Here is an 18,011-nt window from a genome sequence, read left to right as displayed (position 1 = left end):
CCAACTCTAAGTAGTACCGCCTCTCTCTCTCTCTCTCTCTCTCTCTCTCCATATTGCAACACCGCCTTTCTTCTACCCTCGCCCTACTCTTGCCTCTCTCTCCACCCACCTCATTCCTCTTTGCATCCTAAATGGTTGCACTGTTCCTAATCTAGAGCACTGCACACAAATCCAACCTGTTTCAAACTATGAAAAAGTTTTTATAATACATGTCGTGTGTTGGTGTAGGCTGTGGCCGGAAATCTTATAAGGATAGTGATAATTTTGATAGAATAGAGCGAACAACATGGCTTGGGACGACGAAGATTTCGATGTTCCTTCAAAGGCGAATAACGTGGCTGCTGCCTCATGGGAAGATGAAGAAGAAGACGAAGCACTCTTGGAGTCATGGGATATAGATGAGGAAGAAGAAGCCAAGAAGAAGAAGGAAGCTGAAGCCAAAAAGGCAGCTGAAAAGGCCGAATTGAAGAGAAAGCAAGAAGAGGCCAAGGCCAAGAAGTTGGGAATCAAACCAAAGGGTGACTTGGATTTCGAAGACCTCGACGAGGAGACCAGAAAGGAGTTGTTGAAGGAAGCCGAATTAAAGGCCGATTTGAACAACGCCGCCGACTTGTTTGGCGGATTAGGTGTAGCTGGAGATGACGAATTTGATGTCAATGAACACCCAAGAGAGAGATTGGAAAGAGCCCGTTTAGCTGCTGCTCAAAAGAAACCTGCATTGACCAAGGACACTCCACTTGAAGAGCATCCATTGTTCCAACCCACAAATAAACAGGAGTACGAGAAGTTGAGAAAAGCTGTCGGTGGAGCTTTGACTAAGTTGGCCGATGACTCTATCTTGAACTACTCCACTTCATTGGCTATTGACTTGGTTAGAGATTTGGCCGAGCCATTATCTGTGGAGAACCTCAGAAAGTTGATTTCCACTTTGAACGTCACTATCAAGGACAAGGAAAAGGCTGAGAGATTAGCTAGATTGAAGAAATCAGGAGGAACTGCAACTGGTGGTGCTGGTAAGAAGAAGGCCAAGGCAGCTATGCCAAATGTCGGAGGAGGATTCAAGAAGGATGCTTTCGACGGTGTCGACGACCAATACGACGACTTCGATGACTTCATGTAAATGAAGCATTAGTGTATAATAGTGTCGCTTCTTTTCTTCTCGGTTCTGGCTTAGATTTATATATAGTTAGCTTTTTGGGTATTAATACATCGTTACCTATTGCAGTATAAGTGAGAATTAAAGTGTAGGGGGAGTAAAGGATTCACCTGTTTGCGATTTTTCGTTTAAATATGACAAATCCACTATCGCCAATGAGGTCAATTGGGTCTTTACCTTTTGCTGCCCGTTTCATCAATTGCTTGTAAGTTAGGATTTTATTCAATTTTGGCTTCTTGAACAGTACTTTTTTTGGTTGGTTGATGTGTCTCTGTTTCGTTTGTTTGCTGAGCCCTTTCCGAGTTTTGACCGAGAACGCTCCAGTCTTTTTGGGCAAGACTTTGAGGAGCTCATTAGGGATCTCTTCTGGTTGGTGTCCTGAAAGGAAGGATGGATCATTTTTTTGGAACTCAGATTCAACGTTGCTGATATGGTTATTATGCTCCAGCCTTTTTGTTTTCTTCTCGCCATTATTCTCAGTATTGTCAAATATTTGAGAAAAATCCACTTCACCAGAAGCATCTTTAGTTGTACTGATGTTAAACTCAGAATCCACAGGAAGCATCATTTTTGATGTGGTTCGTGATTTGTTGATTATAGGTAGAACTTTCCGAACTTGAATGTTTCCTTGGATCTGTTCTACCCGTTTTGCTTCGAGAGGAACGATAATTAGCGAATTGTGGGGAGTCGAAGTAGCTTGAAACAGATCTCCAAATTTGTTAGTATTGTCACCAATTGAAATGGTTTCCTTCTGAGGCTTCTTTGTATTTCTGACTTTCCTTTTCTTCTTACTTTCATCTTCAAAGATTTCCAGTAGTTTTCGAGCCAAGTCTGATTTCTCCTTGACAAGCCCTTTTGGGTTCTCGTGTTGTTGTTTGAGCATAGACTCTTTTGAGTTCAGACTTTTCTTTCCTTTTTCTAACTTTTCTTTATTTGAGCTTTCATGACTTCTAAGATTGCCTATTGAAGAGTTCTTCTGTACTTCTCAACTTCATTGTGGTCTTTTTTAGAGCCTTTCCGTCTTGCTGCAAAAAACGTTAGTTCATTGTTACGTTTTGATAGCTGCTACTATCATGAAATGACCTAATCGGGTTCTGAAATTCCGGTAGGAGAATTTACTCGGTATTCACTGACCCTTTACAACTTTTGGATCTCTTTGAACCATCTTATTACCATTTATGGAGAAGAAGGAAGAACATCATTAAACAACATCAATTTGAAGAAAGTCGATTTTTACAGCCAAATCGACCAAATGACACAAAATGAACATGGTCACAAGAGGCACTGGGTCAGAATGCAGGATTTTTAGATTTGTTTGTATGCATGACTGTTCCTTTCCCTTCCACTCAATTAGGCTATACTGAAGTATGTGCTATTAGTACGAATAAATGGGAGCGATTATATGTGATGGAAGTGATAGATTTACTAAAATTAGATAAGTAGACTCTGAAAGGGAAAATGTCTTTTTTTGGCACTACTATTCATGATTTCGACGTTGTCTTTATTACCGTAGTACTAGTAATTAATGTATATATATATATATACGATATCTTTAAGATAAAGCTCCATACAGGACAATCAAATACAATGGCTACGAAGTAGAACTCTTTCATTATTCATAGTTTGTGGAAGATTTCTATCTTAACGATGAAAGCTCCATTCTTGGTTAGTAACTACCTCTATTCTGCAGTTTTCTTACCGATAGTAATAGACTCTATCTTGCTAGCTAATAGTACCATGGATGATTTTCACATATAAAGCCTGAGTTGAAGGATACATTAAATACAGGAACACAATCGTGGTGATTCCAATTTTATCAACTTACCTCATAAGACACTCTTCTAGTTACCACTGTTTATTAGTAGAGATTAGCTTAGGTAAGTGTGTATTCGAGACTTTTGTGGGCATAAATTCTACCAAATAATACAAGAAAGACTCCCCTTATTGCAGTTTGATAATGATACATAGATATAGAGGATAGATATGGAGGTGCACATATATACAGGACCATACAATCCTCCAGGTTCTCTTAAGTCACAGTACAACCATCTGATCGCGTGTATCAATTTAGATGTGTCTAAATACGTGATTTTATTATCACCTCAAGAGATTCTTGCCATGACCATTACAATTACAAAACAACTCATGTTCATTAAAGACTATAATCATCTTGTACATAATATACAAATACATATATATATCCATAGATACTATCTTATTACTGTGCACCGCATAAACACACAGCATAAGCACACACTATATACAGGAACGTAGCGGCTACCATTTTTAAGTGGACTTTTCTTGGTTCTTCTTCTTTTTATGATTCTTCTTCTTCTTTTGTTCATTCTTTCAATCATCTTGTTTATCTTATCTAATCATCATTGATCTTACGTTGATCATACGTTGATATTGCATTGATCTCACGTTGAACTTCCATCTGCTCTGCTCTGCAAATTCACTTTTATTCATCTTCTCTTGCATTCTTCGTGGTTCACCAAGAGACTCTCATTTAACCGCTGTTTGAAAGACTGTACTTCAACTACAACTCCACACACCACCACAGATTGTCTCCCTTTCACAAAACCCCCCAAATACACATAATGTCGAACGAGGATATCATCCTCCCCTCGGCGTCGTCGTTATCGACCCTCAGCATCTCAGATATCTCCCGGACAGGGTTCGGGTACAACCCGTCAGTGGGACCGGCGTCAAATAGCATCACCCCAGAAACCTCCAATATCCTTTTGAACAGGAAAACAATCACCCTCACGCCAACGTCAGCAAACTCAATCTATGACAAGAACATTAACAGCAAGAAAATCAACGAAATCAGCTTATCGTCTCTTTCATTTCTCTTCTGTGAAATAGTCAATTGGTCCCACAAGAACTCCAAAGGAATTCAGGACCTAGAAACGAGATTGAATGGCCTCGGATACCAGATCGGACAACGATTCCTCGAATTGAACAAGCTCAGAGAGGGATTCAAGACTAGTAAGAGAGAAATCCGTATTATAGAAGTACTTCAATTCATCCACGGAACTTTCTGGAAATCCATCTTTGGAAAGGTAGCAAACGAGTTAGAAAAGTCACAAGACGTGACAAATGAGTACATGATCATTGATAATGTTCCCTTAATATCAAAGTTTATCAGTATACCGAAGGACTACGGTAATTTGAACTGTGCAGCATTTATGGCTGGTATAATAGAGGGAGCATTGGACTCCGCCAGTTTCCATGCCGATGTCACGGCCCATTCTGTACCATTGGATGGCTTTCCATTGAGGACAGTATTTTTGATCAAATTCGACGAGCTGTTGATGATCAGGGAGAGCTTACGTTTCTCGTAGGGGTTAGAAGACAATGATAAATACAAGATAGAAGCATTGACTGCTATTATGATTATGAGTGGTTAACAACAGGGAGATCAATAGTTTAGCTTCTAAGAGACGAGTACACATGGCCACATCTTAGCCACGAGGAGGATTGTTTGACGAAAATTGAGTACTCAAAAAGTGGCCATTACATAGAATGCTATTGTTCTCAGATGGTTTCTGCTCTCCGAATAGGAAACGAGACCCCGATGGGAAGACAGCTGTCAATATACAGCTAAAGAAGGATGCAGTGGTAAACTCATTACAAAGAGGTAAACTTATCCTCATAAGGCTCAATTTAGGTGGTTTGCTTCCAATCGGCAATATGTCAACGACAGAGTAGTTGCATACATAATGCTATAGTACGCCTAATACATATACAGAACATATTAGACTAGACGATATTCTAGACATTCTTTTTCCAGCACAACTATTAAACGCTTTTATTTTTCAATTTGAACTGGCTATGACCAATATCTACCAATTGCCATTGTATTGATTTCAAACATAGAAGTTGTACATCCTAGTGATTGCTTTTAAAGTTGTAAGGATGCAACATCTTCTCTATTCAATTTTATTCCAAAATCTCTCTATTTTTATTTACCAAACTTCCTTCGCTTTCATTTCTAACTTACCATATCACTATATCTTCCCACCCTCGACTGGTCTCATTATTCTCCATCTCTAACCATCCCTCCTAGACACTATTCCCTCCTAGGCACTTTTCCTTCATAAGCACTATTCCCTCCAAATACCACTTCCCCCTAAACCTCATCACTCCTAAACTTCATTCCCTCCTCCTGGCTAGATAATTCACATCACTTCCCTATCTCCACCTACCCCATCTAACACCGTTAGCTGCAAAATTTTGCATTTGCAATTGACTGCGGTTCCAGAAGAGCACAGTGGACCCACCACTACTCATCCCGTCCCCCAAAAAACCCCGTTTCAATATGCCAAAAACCTCCCAATTCTTCACTTCAGCACTCATACCACCACCCATTCTCACAACTCCCACTACAAAACTAATCCCACCAAACATATACATCCCCCATACTAAAATCGATCCACCCACTATATCCATGATCAAACACCCATGCCGCTAACTCGCTACACCCCTACCGCAGTACTCACACCACCCACATGCAGTCCGCTCTCGTCGACAAAATCAATTTTCAGTGAAATATCGAAAATGGTGATTTTTCAGTTGTTTCCTATCTGTGATTTCGGAGGTTAGTTGATCTTTTATTGGGTTGTTCGATAGGAAAACTGTAGACCAAGTGTAGGGAAAGTTGTAGAATACAGCGGCTCGGGAAAAAATCAATCTGGCAATCATGGGTATAACTATAAGACAAGCTACCATCAACGACATACAGGCAATGCAAAATGCCAATTTGCATAACTTGCCAGAAAACTACCAGTTGAAGTATTACATGTACCACATTTTGTCTTGGCCGCAAGCTAGTTTCGTGGCGACGACCTACGACGATATTGTCAACACCAAGGAGGACGAAAACGACGAAGAAAACGGGTTTTTGCCGGTGGTGATAGAGGATCCTAAAGGAGACTCAGCATACATTAATAGAGGAGAGAAGATAGTTGGATACGTATTGGGAAAGATGGAAGATGACCCGGAAGCGGACGACAAAACTCCTCATGGGCATATCACATCGTTGTCGGTGATGAGAACCTACCGTAGAATGGGAATAGCCGAGAAGTTGATGCGTCAATCGCTTTATGCCATGTGTGAATCATTTGATGCTCAATATGTATCGTTGCATGTTAGAAAGTCCAACAGAGCAGCATTGCACTTGTACCGAGACTCGTTGAACTTCGAGGTGACGTCTATTGAAAAGTCGTACTATCAGGACGGAGAAGATGCTTATGCCATGAGATTGTCATTGAAGTTGGAAGAGCTTCTTCCTTCTCTTGCTCAGAAGGGAGAAACCGACGACTTGACCAAAGATTTGCTAGAAGACTTGTAGATTATCCAACATCCACAAGCAGACATACACATAGATAAAAGTTTGCTATTTGATTTGAGGGCATCAACTTTGCATTTTCCCGTACATACTAGTCTTTGAGCTAGAGAAAGCTCCCAGCGATTAATATAATAATAGTGAAACAGTGATTGTAACGGATTGTTGTAGACGTAGTTGATGCAGAAGAATTATATAATTGTATTCCTAAGAAGCTCTACAATTCCAGATTTCAAGATGAATGTATTGAAAGACAACCAACACTAGGCTATGTAGCTCTACTAAATAATACTATTTTACAAAGAAGAAAAGTTAATGCATGCAATTGGGACAAGATCAGGAAGAAACCCGTTTAATAACGTTCCTTCATTCTGGAGGCCACAGTACGTAAATTACCGTAAACCTTACCTGGAGGAGAACCTAAAATCAACGACACGACAGCCTCTCTGGCCATTCTGATATGAGTGAAACCTCCCAAGATATGAATCTTGGAGTCGGCCAATACTATTCTGGTTCTTGTTGCGTTTTCAATGGCAAACTTAGTCTTACCATCCTTACCAGCAATTCTACCGATGGCTCTGGACAAATGGTCTCCGGTTAAGGTCTTGACATCCTTAATTTCGAAGGTCTCGATATATAAATCATCCAATCTCAACAAAGAGATGGCATCGTCTACGTCAAAACCCAAGGTGAAGGCTTTCACGAAATCAGCACCTTTCTGCAAAGCACCTTGGTCAGTTGTGTTCTTGTTAGTCTTCAATTCTACGGTTCTGGTCTTAAGGTTCATTCTGACTTGCAATTTCAAGTGGTCCACCAATGGAGGGTATATCTTTGGCCATGTATTCTTCAATGGGGTCATTCTGTGGGGTGGAACAGAGACTTTTCTGCTCTCCAACTTGACCTTCATGCCGCTACTGCTGGCAGCAGCAAACTTAGGCTTTCCGCTTTCGTCTAAAACGACTCCGGTGGCGTCTTTACTCGAGGATTCCTCCTTGTCTTCTTTGGTAGTTTCTGTTGGAATACCTGAAGCTTCTATCAACATATCGTCATCTTCCTCGGCAGATACTGGGAGAGACTCGGATTGTTTTGTAGCAGTGGGTTCTGCCACTGATTTGATCGCGGTGGGAGCAGCCATGGTCGATTTCGTCACTGGGATACCTCTTCTTTCTTACCGTAATGATAAGAGAAGTAATCATTTAAACATCGATTTGATGTTTCTGCATAGTGGAAAAAAACTTTCCTCATCGGGGTCTGTGTGCAGGGGAAGAAGTGTGGTATTGTGGTGTGGGTGTATATATAGTTAGTGTACATGTAACTACAAATACTATGTGTACTATATATATATACTGTGTATACTATATATATATACTATATACTCTATAGATACTATATGCTCTATATATACTCTATATATACTACATAAATACTATATATATACTATATACTCTAAGTATACTATATATACTACGTATATACTATTTGCTATATATATGCTCTATAGATACCCTACATATACTACATAAATATTATTATATACGATATACATACTATGTATATACGATATACGATATATATATTACATGTATATAGTAGTTGGTATGGGTTTATACAGTGGGCTAAAGTGGTTAAGAGGTAAGTGGTTGAGTGTAAGAGATTAAGTTAAGTGATTGAGTGGTAAAGCGGTGAAGTGGTGATGTGGTAAGTGATTAAGTGATTAAGTGATTAAGCGTGTGCAGCTACTTATGGGTGCTGCTTATGAGTTTCTTTATGAGTCTTTTTATGAGTTTATTTATGTGTTTCTTTATGAGTTTACCTATGAGAGACTTATAGTGTGCTGTTTACAGTGTATGTTTACAGTGTGTGTTTTATACTGTGTGTTTATAGTGTGTTTATAGTGTGTTTATAGTGTGTATGATCTATAGTGTAGATGTGTATAGTATGTGCTTAGTTGTCATAGTGAGTGGTTACTGTGAAATGTCTTGTGAGCCTTAGCTGTGAGTTTAGCTGTGAGTCGTAGCTGTGAGTCTTGGCAGCTTAGATGTGAGTCTTAGCTGGGAGATTAGAGTTCGTAGATGATACAGAGGACTAAGTAGATGGGTGACCTGAAGTGAGGTATTGGTGTAATTAGAGGGTTGTAATATGCAATGTGTAGATACCATTAGGTGATGTACAACATGCTATTCGTGATGTACAGTCTGCTCAGGCTTGGAGTTTAGCCATTTAGAAGATAAGAGAAGTGAGAAGAGAAGTGAAAAGGAACGACGAGAGTGAAAAGGAGACAAAAGAAGAGAAGAACAAGAAAGGATATGCCGAGGGAGACATGACATATACGGGGATGTGATATGGAAAACATTCTTCGACTTTGGTGGTGTGAAGAATAGAAAATGTTACGATCTGGTCTTACAATTATTCCATCTCGGTGGCAATGGCTTAACTTTTCACTTGAGCATACCATTTTTCTACCAATGTAATGATTTGATATGATATGACATTTCCAGACTCTTATCATCTTAGAATTATAGCCGGGGTTATGGAATTCGAGAAACTCACGTGACTTTTTCGGTTTCCGTTAGTGGGAATGTGACCCCCAAGGATCAGGGTATTTCTTGGGAGAAGTTGCAAGAAGAGTCTTGGATTGCAGAGGAATGTGGGAGAGGACACGATACCGGGACGGGACACGAGACTGGGCAGGGACAAAGTATGAAAAGCAAGGAGATCGACGGAATAGTTCTGGGTTTTACGGTGTAGTGTTGCTTTTGATAGTTAATTATTTTCTAGTATTAACTTCCTGGCAACTCAAATCGTTGTGTGGGGGAGGAAAGGAATATCCAGGCGGTCTTAATGGAGTTAGGCAGGACCTGGTTAGAAGCGCAAGTTTGAGTAGCAAGACGGGTAAGTGGATGGAGAGAGATTCTTCAGATTTTAAAGATGACGAAAGGAGAGTGCAAAAAAATGAAAAAATGACAAGAAGAATTGAGCCACTGAAGAAATGAGAGATGTAACAACCGAGAGTTGTGACAAACGAGAGTTTTATGTCAAAATGGACACCAAACGGTTTGAACAGCACTTACCTTCACATTCACATTCATATTGAAACGTAATTAAACAAAAGAAAAAAATATCAAGGGTAAACTACTCCGATAGTCCCAAAAGACAGGTTACCCCATATAACCATAATCATAACCGTAACCGTAACCAAACCCCATATTATTAACTAACCAGCAAAATAATGACGTGAATTACCGCACCGGGTACTAGGCAATACGCTAGTCAATACGCTAGTCAATACGCTACTGAATACACCACACACTACTCTACACTACTCTACGCACCACAGCAAACCTGCCTCCCCCTTGCACCCTATATACACCCCCTCCGCACCACTTTTATTCCAAAATTTCTGTTTCTTCCAAAAGGAAAGGGCTTCTCTCCTGAAAAACTCAAGCAAATTAGAAAAGAGAGGTTTTTATAATTCCTCTACCAGTGGTTAGTTGATAGTTATTGTTGTTATTACCATAGAAACTTCCTTAAGGACCGTAGAGTCGTCCTGTTCCATAAGGCCACCAGTGTGCCATCGTGCCCATCCAAAAAAAAACCGAGAAAAACCCCCCAGTGAAGCATTCAACATCGCTTTCGCTAACAGCCGATTTTCGCATTCATTAAAGGGTTCAACATAGCATGAAGTTGGGTATAACCACCGTTGGAGGAGCCAGAAGGTTGTTTCCAGGTGCTAGGATCGTAGCCAAGGAGGTAATGAACCATTCTGTGCATTTTCAACCGAGGAAATTGGTTGCAAGACCGATTTTTAAGCAGCATAGGCAGTTTAGCCAGCATCTTCTTTTGTGCTCATCGCAGCAGAGGGTTTTAAGCATTAACACAGCATTCACAGAAGTACGACTGTTCAGTAGCTCGAGTTTGAGGCTCAACAGCAGTCTGGTGAGAGGGCCAGAGGGTAGGAATAGTATTCAGCAAATTCAGGAAAAAGAAGCAGCTTCTAAATCAAATCAGGAAGAAAGTACCAATAGCATAGAGAGCAATGCCATCGAGAGGAGCAGTACCAGTAACAGCAATAACCATAAAAGCTTAGCAGCAGCAGCACCACCACCAGAAGCAGCACAATTACCTCCTCCACCAGCATTTACCAAATTACCACCAGCATTACCACCAGTGACCAAAGCAACTCTCCTATCTCAAGCCAGTAACTCCTTCTCAAGACTCATAGTCCATCTCAAATGGCCCTTGAGTAGAAATAACAATAACACCACTACTCTTGATGTGATTTCAGCATTCATGTCGTGGATGGTAATGGGTAACTTGCTCTGGATCATCTTGGGAACAACAACATTTGGTTTAATGACCATGTACTCTATCCATTACTTTGACCATCTCTGGGGAAGTATCAGCTCATTACAGAACTCAGACGACGAGGAAGACGAGTTCAAGAATAAGGATAACAGCATCTTGGGCTACGTTACAAGCTCAATCTTAGCTTACGGATTGGGAGTCAAGCTCCAATTCCAAAAAGGTAGCATTTTGCCCGAGTTGAACGATGGAAAGTTAAGATTCAAGAACTTCAAGATCATATCAGGAGATGGCAATGATAGCGAGGGAAAAGCCGGTGTATTTACAAGGTTTTCGGCCAGTGTCGAAGCTATAGAAGTTACTCTTTCGTTCAACAAATGGTATGAAGGAAACGGCTTGATTTACGATCTTGAAATCTTCGGTATGAATGCTAAGATCCTTAAGAACCAAAAGAGCCAAGTTAAGGTTGAACAACTTCCAGAGAAACGTATGGAAGAGACGTTAACTTACTCTCACAACAGACATAATGACAATATCCATTTCCAATACGACTTGGGAGACCATGAAGTAGAGGAATTGAGCTCAATAAAGAATAGCAAGCAGACTCTTCCAATGCTAATGGATCCTAACTATCAATTGGAACATGTCAAGATCCACGATTCATACTTTGAAGTGTATAACAACGACTCCACAGAGACACCATTACGTATTTCTATCTTCAATGCTGATTTACCGAGATTAAGAGGTGACAGAATCTTAATAGACTTCTTTAATGCTAACAATGCTAGTGGAGCCATTAATGACTCTATGTTCACCATTCACAAGAGACAAGAAATTAACCATTACTACCCTACTCCTGTTGAAGATAACAAGATAGTCAGATTCAAGTTAGACGGTATCGATATGGGAGCATTATCTCGTGCCAACCCTCAACTGAAACTTAACTGGATTGTTAACGGAAAGGCTGAAATAATCGCTGATATCAAATTGCCGGACATGATTGATTCAGAGTTTCAGTTAAGTCAAGAGTACAAGCGTGTTAGTAATGTAGTATCTGAATTGTTCAACGAACTCGCTAGTGCTACCAAACCAAGGGAAGAAACCGGTGCAAGTGAGAATAGCGATGCAACTTTGTTGAAAGGTGCTATTGCTGCTATCTATCACACGTTTTCCAAGCCCTCACAAGACAGTGACGAACACAACAAGTCTGAGTATGTCCTTGTTAACGTCAAGGTCAAATTCTATGACTTGAAGGCTAGCTTACCCAAGCATTTGCCTATGGCAGCTTCGTCATCGCCTTTTATTTCATTGCAAGACTTACGTCTGTTGATCAGTTTCATTAATAACTCAGACGTAAGTAATGAGGCCAATGCCTCTTCATCTGATGGATCCAACAGCCATCATGCAACATCGTCACACAAGCATCCAAATCCAATTATTATCAAAACTACGGTGATTGAAAAGTTATCCCATTTATATAATACCGATGATTTGACACAGACTGCGATTTTCGATTCCATAATCAGTGACATCTATGAAGATTTATTGAAAATGATCAAGATGGACGAAAAGAGAATCATCCACGAGAAGAATTCCTTGTGGTCCCACTCTCTTGCTAGTCAGTTGTTACTTCTTGGCTTAGGAGCTATGGTATAAAGAGCTTTTAAAGAGCAATGAACACTATAACGTTATAAAGGAAATAAGACTTGGAATAGTCTATAAAGAGGCGGTTTACCTATTTATTATTTATCACATTTGTTTACAACGGTCACATTGAATACTTATGGTTATTTATTCTTGTACATATACATCATCACATCATTAATTATACAAACTGTAGACCAATTGCCTCATATTAGAATTATTCCCGTATTATCTCTCCGGTTTCTCTGTCTCTCCTAGCAAGTGGAATTTCGAATTTGGTTACTCTTTTGCCAACTATATCCTCCATGAGATCTGCTTCAACAGGTTTAGCTCCAATACCAACAAGAACACCTTGCTTGCGATTCTTTATAATATTCTCTGCATTGGTAGGACTCTTGGAAGTCTTTGATTTGGAATGGTCCGGTTTCCATCCCATTCCTCTTAAGAGAGCAGCACCAAATTGTTCGACAGGAACTCTATTGTATTCTTCTTCGGAATCTTCGTCCGGAGCATCCTCTAGGGCCCTTTGGAAGGATTCGTCATCTTGTACTATTACTGTTTCTGGTTGTAAGTTTTCTCCTTTCAATAGCGATTGTCGTATTCTTTCATCTTTCAGAACTATTGGTTCTATCTTATCATCCTTGGGAGCAACAACATTAGAAGCTGTGGAATCAATGCTTGTTTCAGCTTTCGAGAAATTTGTGATACCATACTGGAGTTTGTTCTTTCTCTCTAACTCTTCCATTTCTCTAAGTTTAGACTCATCTTGCTCCAGGTTAGGCGTATATACTTTCCTTCGTTTGTGATCAATAGTACTCTTTAAGTCCAGTGGTTCAATCACTAATGGGGCTACTTTAGCTTTCAAAGATACGGCTTGATTTCCAGCGATGGCTCCACCTTTCTTGGAATCAAACGCATCAATGGATACGACTTTTCCTTCGTCGTCAGATTCATCATCAGAGTTGTTTAATGCTTTTTTGGCAATGGTGCCAGTCTTTTTCAATCCTTTTGATGGAAGTGGTTTCTTTCCAAGTGCTATTTTGATGCCCTTGCCGCCAGGGTTACCCAGTGGATTTTCCTTCCTCTTGAGGTTAAATTGGAAGCCCGACATCTCCTTTATGCTGTTGTTCTGATGTAATTAAAAGTGAAAATGAATATTACAGATTTCTGGCTAATTGGTATTTGAGAATGACGTCTTTTGTATGATTTGTTTCAAAAAAGTGTAGAGACTGCAATCTTCAACTCGATGAGTAACTAACTGAAACGAATGAACGAGCTTTTCTTAGCACTTAACAACCCTAGTATGCTCTTCAACAACCAATTTGATCTCAAGTTATAATATTATTTATATATTCGCTAGCTTCAATGCATAATGATGTATATATGTACAAGTTTGACATATTTCTTATGCGATGATTTTTAAAGTTTTTCAATGACGCAGTGGAAGCTGGTACTAGTAACAGAGGTGGTGGGAGAGGGAATGAATTCGAATTGTAGTTATGGGAGTAGTAGTGGAGATTGATTTATTATGGAGCGATTTGTTCAGAGAAGAGAAGAAGGGTCGCTCTTTACTCTCGGTAGGTATTTAGTCCGTCTTAGCGTGTATTTCTTTGTTCAAGTCGTATTTGTCTGTTCTTGTGTTTGCATCGACTATAGTTAACTATGTATACTATATTAAGCATTCGCAGCTCATTTCCCATCAGGTATCTAACATTTAGACACATTTTAACAGAAATAAAAAGGAATTCTTCGTATTTCTCGATTCAGCTGTATAGCCAGAATCCACCTTATGCCTTACACATCTCTACCCAACTTACACCATCTCTCAACCCACCACTACAACCTCTCCACCTCCACCTCCACTATCAACATCACATTGCAGCCCTTCCTCTTTGGGACGCGCGCATGTTGAAAAATCAATCATTTTTCGCGTGTGTTTAGTGAAGAGAGGTGTTTTAGTATATGATTCTTCATGGATGTTCTTTAGAGGAATAGTTGCTATTTGAGTTGTCTTTGGGTATAGGAATGGATAGGTGTCGCTATGGATCCTAGGGCAGAAAACGAAAAAGACAAAACACGAAAAACTGCAATTGGAAAGTTACAAGAGAAGGAAAACGACGGTGTTTCTACTGGAACTGTTATAGAAAGAGACTACCAAATAGATCTTGAGAAACCTCTGGAGAAACCTTTCTCTTTAGATATAGTGTACCAGAATCGACAGAACAGTGCTCTTGATTTGTTACAAAGGAAACCAGTTTCCCTGAGAACTCCGTCGCCGTCAGTACCAGAAGAATCCGCTTCCAGCACATTCAATAATACCAATACAATGTCATTTGTATCACAAGAGTACGAGAGCGAAATTACAGATATAGACGTGGACCCAGACGCCGTCAGAGCTGGTGAAAATCAGCAGAAGGTGCCAATTAATGGCCTGAATTCTTCATTGTTTGGAAATGCCGTAATCCAGGAAAACTCGAATAGAGACCTACAAAGAGTGGGGTACAATGGACCCTCAGAACATTTAATTCCATCATTATCAACATCTTCATCTTGTTCATATCCTTTGACTAGTTCTCCATTAATTTCTCAAACGGAACCAGAACCAGAACCCATGGGGACAGCATTAAATGCCCCATGGGAAACGCAACAACTAATTCAAGATATACATAATTACACCCCCATGATAAAACAGATACAACCACAGCAAAACTATCTTCATTCTGAGAATAATTCTCCACCAGTCTCTGCCACAGACCCGGTACGACCAAATCTTCTCCTGTCATTACTTTCGGGGAAGCAATCCACATCAAAGAAATCAAGTTCTAAAAGCACAAGGGTCAGCACTCCAAAACTTGTTAACCAACCAAAGGAATCTACAACACAACAACAGCATGAAATCTCGCTTCCACAGTCCATACCTGATGTTGAAGATGACGAGGACGACAGCATAACAGATAACTTGGATAGTTCATTCACCCAATCCAAAAGCAATGACTTTAGAAAAGACCACGATGTCATAGAATTAGAGAAACGTATATTCAAAGACGAAATGGAGTCTATTTCTGCCAAGGACTTCTTCGCTAGAATGAAGAAATCCAAACCAGTCGAAAAAGAAGCTACACCAATGCCCTTACCGGAGGAAGAGATAATAGATATTGAGGAAGATGCTACAATAATAGATCTCGATGTCAGCAATGATGATTCCGTCGAGCTAGTTGAAGTAACCAGCACACCTGACATATTGGAAGTCCTTCAAGATGCTAAACCAGCACCTATAGACACTAAAGAATTGGAATCTAAGATATTCGGTGCAGATACCAAGAGAACTTCAGCAAAGGACATATTCCGAACATTCAAACCGGTTCCAGCAGTTGGTAAGAAGTCCAAGAAACCTAACAGTTCTAAAGCGGATGTCAAACCCACTATGTTTATTACTTTGAAAGTAAACCTGACTTCTTTGAAAGAAATACAGAAATTTGACAATCCTCTTAAAACAAGGGGAAATGTATCTCATCAAGGATCGTTTGAAACTTCCAAAAACCAGTCCTTCTTTCATCGTCCTGAGTCCTTAGGCAAAGAAGGACGGCCCAAGAAAGAAACAAAATCAGCATTTGCATCTATGATGAGCGCTTCAAAGAACTCAGTCAAGCTCACTCCTCTTCAGAAACTAAAGGTGTTAGCGCCTCCAACATTGACTAAAGATCAATTTCATATAACAGGAGACAACCGATCTTTCTCAAATACGACTACAATTAACTTGCCATTTGCTAGAAGGTCTGATACAAGTATTAATAAGCCTACGATAGCGGATTTCGGAGTAAGCCTACGGGACTTGTCTGAGCCACAGACAGAGGAACATAGTAAGTATATCGTAACCGAGTCTCCTATCACATCTAAAGAGGAATTGGTTAATGACAGGATACCTGAAATAGATAATGACTCGGCACTTGAATCGGTATTTGAGAAATTCATTATCAACCATTTGGAGAACGATAACCACTTGTTGTGGACCGATTTATTTCAACCTGGCTCAACAGAAGAATTACTCATAGCTCCTAGAAATAGGGATTCTATTCAAAACTGGATAAGTAACTCATTTAAGCGGTTGAAAGCACAGACCCTAAAGAACCCAAGGAATGTGATGCTTAAGCAAAAGAAGAAAAAGCAGAACAAGACTGCCATGGATGGGTTTATTGTTGATGATAGTTTCTTTGCTGGCAACGAATCAGAAACTGAAGAAGAGATATTTGTCCCTCTTCTAATCTTACATGGTTCCAGTGGCTCCTGTAAATCGTCTTCTGTCTATGCTGTTATGAAGCTGCTCAACGGTTATGTTCACGAGATCAATAGTGGAATGCAGAGAGGCAGAAAGGATATCTACAATGGCTTGAAAGAATTCTCGACTACACAATTGGTTCATAAACAGAACGAATCCAAACAGTTTCAACAGGGATTAATTCTATTTGAAGATGTGAATATACTCTTTGAACAAGATAAGAACTTCTGGCTGGTAGTACACGATATCTTAAACATTTCAAGAAGACCAATTGTCATTACTTGCGAGGATACAATCAATATTCCTAAGAGTTTAATTGACTTTGCCCAAGAAGAAGGCTCCATCATTGAGCTTGATCAAAATATAATCCTGCAAGACCTAGTAATACAATACTTGTGGTTGTGTTGTTTAAGTCAAGGTTACGATGTTGGGTTTTCGATCCTACAAGACGTAACTGAGGTGTCGTTCAATGGGTTTAATTATGACTTGAGAAGGTGTTTAAACGACTTGCAATTTGTATGTCAGCGCCTGAGAATTCCATCTCCAGGAGTTATTCTTGAAATCAACAAGCCAGAAATTGCCAGAAAGAACGCTAGTGATGATTTGTTAGCTTCCATGCAAAGATATGATCTTCTTTCTTCATCTGATGTCATTGATCACAATTGCAAGTCACAAATAAACCATGAAGTATTGGTGAACGAACTTGCAGATATATATCTGATAGACGATTCAACCCAACTTAAAAGCTCAACTTTACCATTTGAGTTGAATATCGGAAACTATATATTGGACCACGTAGCAGATGAATATGGCGTTCCAGTTGATATACCCCAGAAAAAGTATTCGTTCAACCAATTAAGAAGAGAGGTTCTAGACTTCATTGGCTCCAGGTCGAAGAAGCTTCCAAAGTTCCTCCAGGAATTACAAGGAGGAAGCAGGGCATTAAGATCATCTTCAAACATCTCAAACATATCATCACCTGGAACAGAATCTGACTTCACGTCCTTTGAAGCTCTTTCTAGTAACTGGACCCCCGAGCAAACAGGAGTGCCCGATTTCTCCTTTATCAATCACATTTCACAGCAAGCCTTTATTCTAGATTTGCTTCCAATGTGTAGATGGTGGCTGAGATATCAGATAACCCTTGATAGGTTGGATCGAGAGAGAATGAATATGGGAAGCGAGAGTTTAAAGAAGTCCCTCAATTATAGAGACTTCCAGTATCATTCCAGTATCCTAGATGAGTCCATATAAAGATCCTAGCCCAACATAGCATATAAATA

The 18,011-nt window shown here is 39.8% G+C and overlaps 8 protein-coding genes across 8 annotated transcripts; 5 read left to right on the top strand and 3 right to left on the bottom strand. All coding sequences in view use genetic code 12, as the record gives it.

The window, feature by feature from the left end:
- The first annotated feature begins 46 nt into the window (after window positions 1–46).
- On the top strand, window positions 47–1,191 carry HCR1 (translation initiation factor eIF3 subunit j). Its single transcript, XM_064920994.1, has one exon. It carries the CDS (start codon window positions 287–289, stop codon window positions 1,118–1,120), a length of 834 nt encoding a protein of 277 aa, XP_064771782.1. The 5' UTR covers window positions 47–286; the 3' UTR covers window positions 1,121–1,191.
- Window positions 1,192–1,262: 71 nt separating this feature from the next.
- RJT20DRAFT_137177 (uncharacterized protein) lies at window positions 1,263–2,321 on the bottom strand (the record flags this gene model as incomplete). The annotated part of the gene is made up of 2 exons (XM_064918549.1): window positions 1,263–2,116; window positions 2,291–2,321. 2 exons carry the CDS (start codon window positions 2,319–2,321, stop codon window positions 1,263–1,265), a joined length of 885 nt encoding a protein of 294 aa, XP_064771781.1.
- A 1,190-nt stretch (window positions 2,322–3,511) lies between these two features.
- On the top strand, window positions 3,512–4,968 carry RJT20DRAFT_131063 (TRAPP subunit). Its single transcript, XM_064917921.1, has one exon. It carries the CDS (start codon window positions 3,757–3,759, stop codon window positions 4,501–4,503), a length of 747 nt encoding a protein of 248 aa, XP_064771780.1. The 5' UTR covers window positions 3,512–3,756; the 3' UTR covers window positions 4,504–4,968.
- A 756-nt stretch (window positions 4,969–5,724) lies between these two features.
- On the top strand, window positions 5,725–6,685 carry RJT20DRAFT_62470 (peptide alpha-N-acetyltransferase complex A subunit). Its single transcript, XM_064920993.1, has one exon. The coding sequence runs from the start codon at window positions 5,862–5,864 to the stop codon at window positions 6,510–6,512; it is 651 nt and encodes a 216-aa protein (XP_064771779.1). The 5' UTR covers window positions 5,725–5,861; the 3' UTR covers window positions 6,513–6,685.
- RJT20DRAFT_62457 (uncharacterized protein) lies at window positions 6,686–7,876 on the bottom strand. Its single transcript, XM_064920992.1, has one exon. The coding sequence runs from the start codon at window positions 7,639–7,641 to the stop codon at window positions 6,859–6,861; it is 783 nt and encodes a 260-aa protein (XP_064771778.1). The 5' UTR covers window positions 7,642–7,876; the 3' UTR covers window positions 6,686–6,858.
- A 1,966-nt stretch (window positions 7,877–9,842) lies between these two features.
- RJT20DRAFT_131056 (uncharacterized protein) lies at window positions 9,843–12,591 on the top strand. The gene has a single exon (XM_064917920.1). It carries the CDS (start codon window positions 10,185–10,187, stop codon window positions 12,462–12,464), a length of 2,280 nt encoding a protein of 759 aa, XP_064771777.1. The 5' UTR covers window positions 9,843–10,184; the 3' UTR covers window positions 12,465–12,591.
- Window positions 12,592–13,823, bottom strand: RJT20DRAFT_131054 (uncharacterized protein). Its single transcript, XM_064917919.1, has one exon. The coding sequence runs from the start codon at window positions 13,561–13,563 to the stop codon at window positions 12,670–12,672; it is 894 nt and encodes a 297-aa protein (XP_064771776.1). The 5' UTR covers window positions 13,564–13,823; the 3' UTR covers window positions 12,592–12,669.
- A 1,309-nt stretch (window positions 13,824–15,132) lies between these two features.
- Window positions 15,133–17,982, top strand: RJT20DRAFT_100073 (uncharacterized protein; the record flags this gene model as incomplete). The annotated part of the gene is made up of 1 exon (XM_064915610.1): window positions 15,133–17,982. One exon carries the CDS (start codon window positions 15,133–15,135, stop codon window positions 17,980–17,982), a length of 2,850 nt encoding a protein of 949 aa, XP_064771775.1.
- Between the last annotated feature and the right edge of the window lie 29 nt (window positions 17,983–18,011).

This window comes from Scheffersomyces xylosifermentans, assembly GCF_036884685.1.
Source record: "Scheffersomyces xylosifermentans strain CBS 12540 chromosome Unknown RJT20scaffold_8, whole genome shotgun sequence".
NCBI lineage: Eukaryota > Fungi > Ascomycota > Pichiomycetes > Serinales > Debaryomycetaceae > Scheffersomyces > Scheffersomyces xylosifermentans.
The sequence above is the reverse complement of the archived record's forward strand: the minus strand, read 5'-3'. Positions and strand labels throughout refer to the sequence as shown.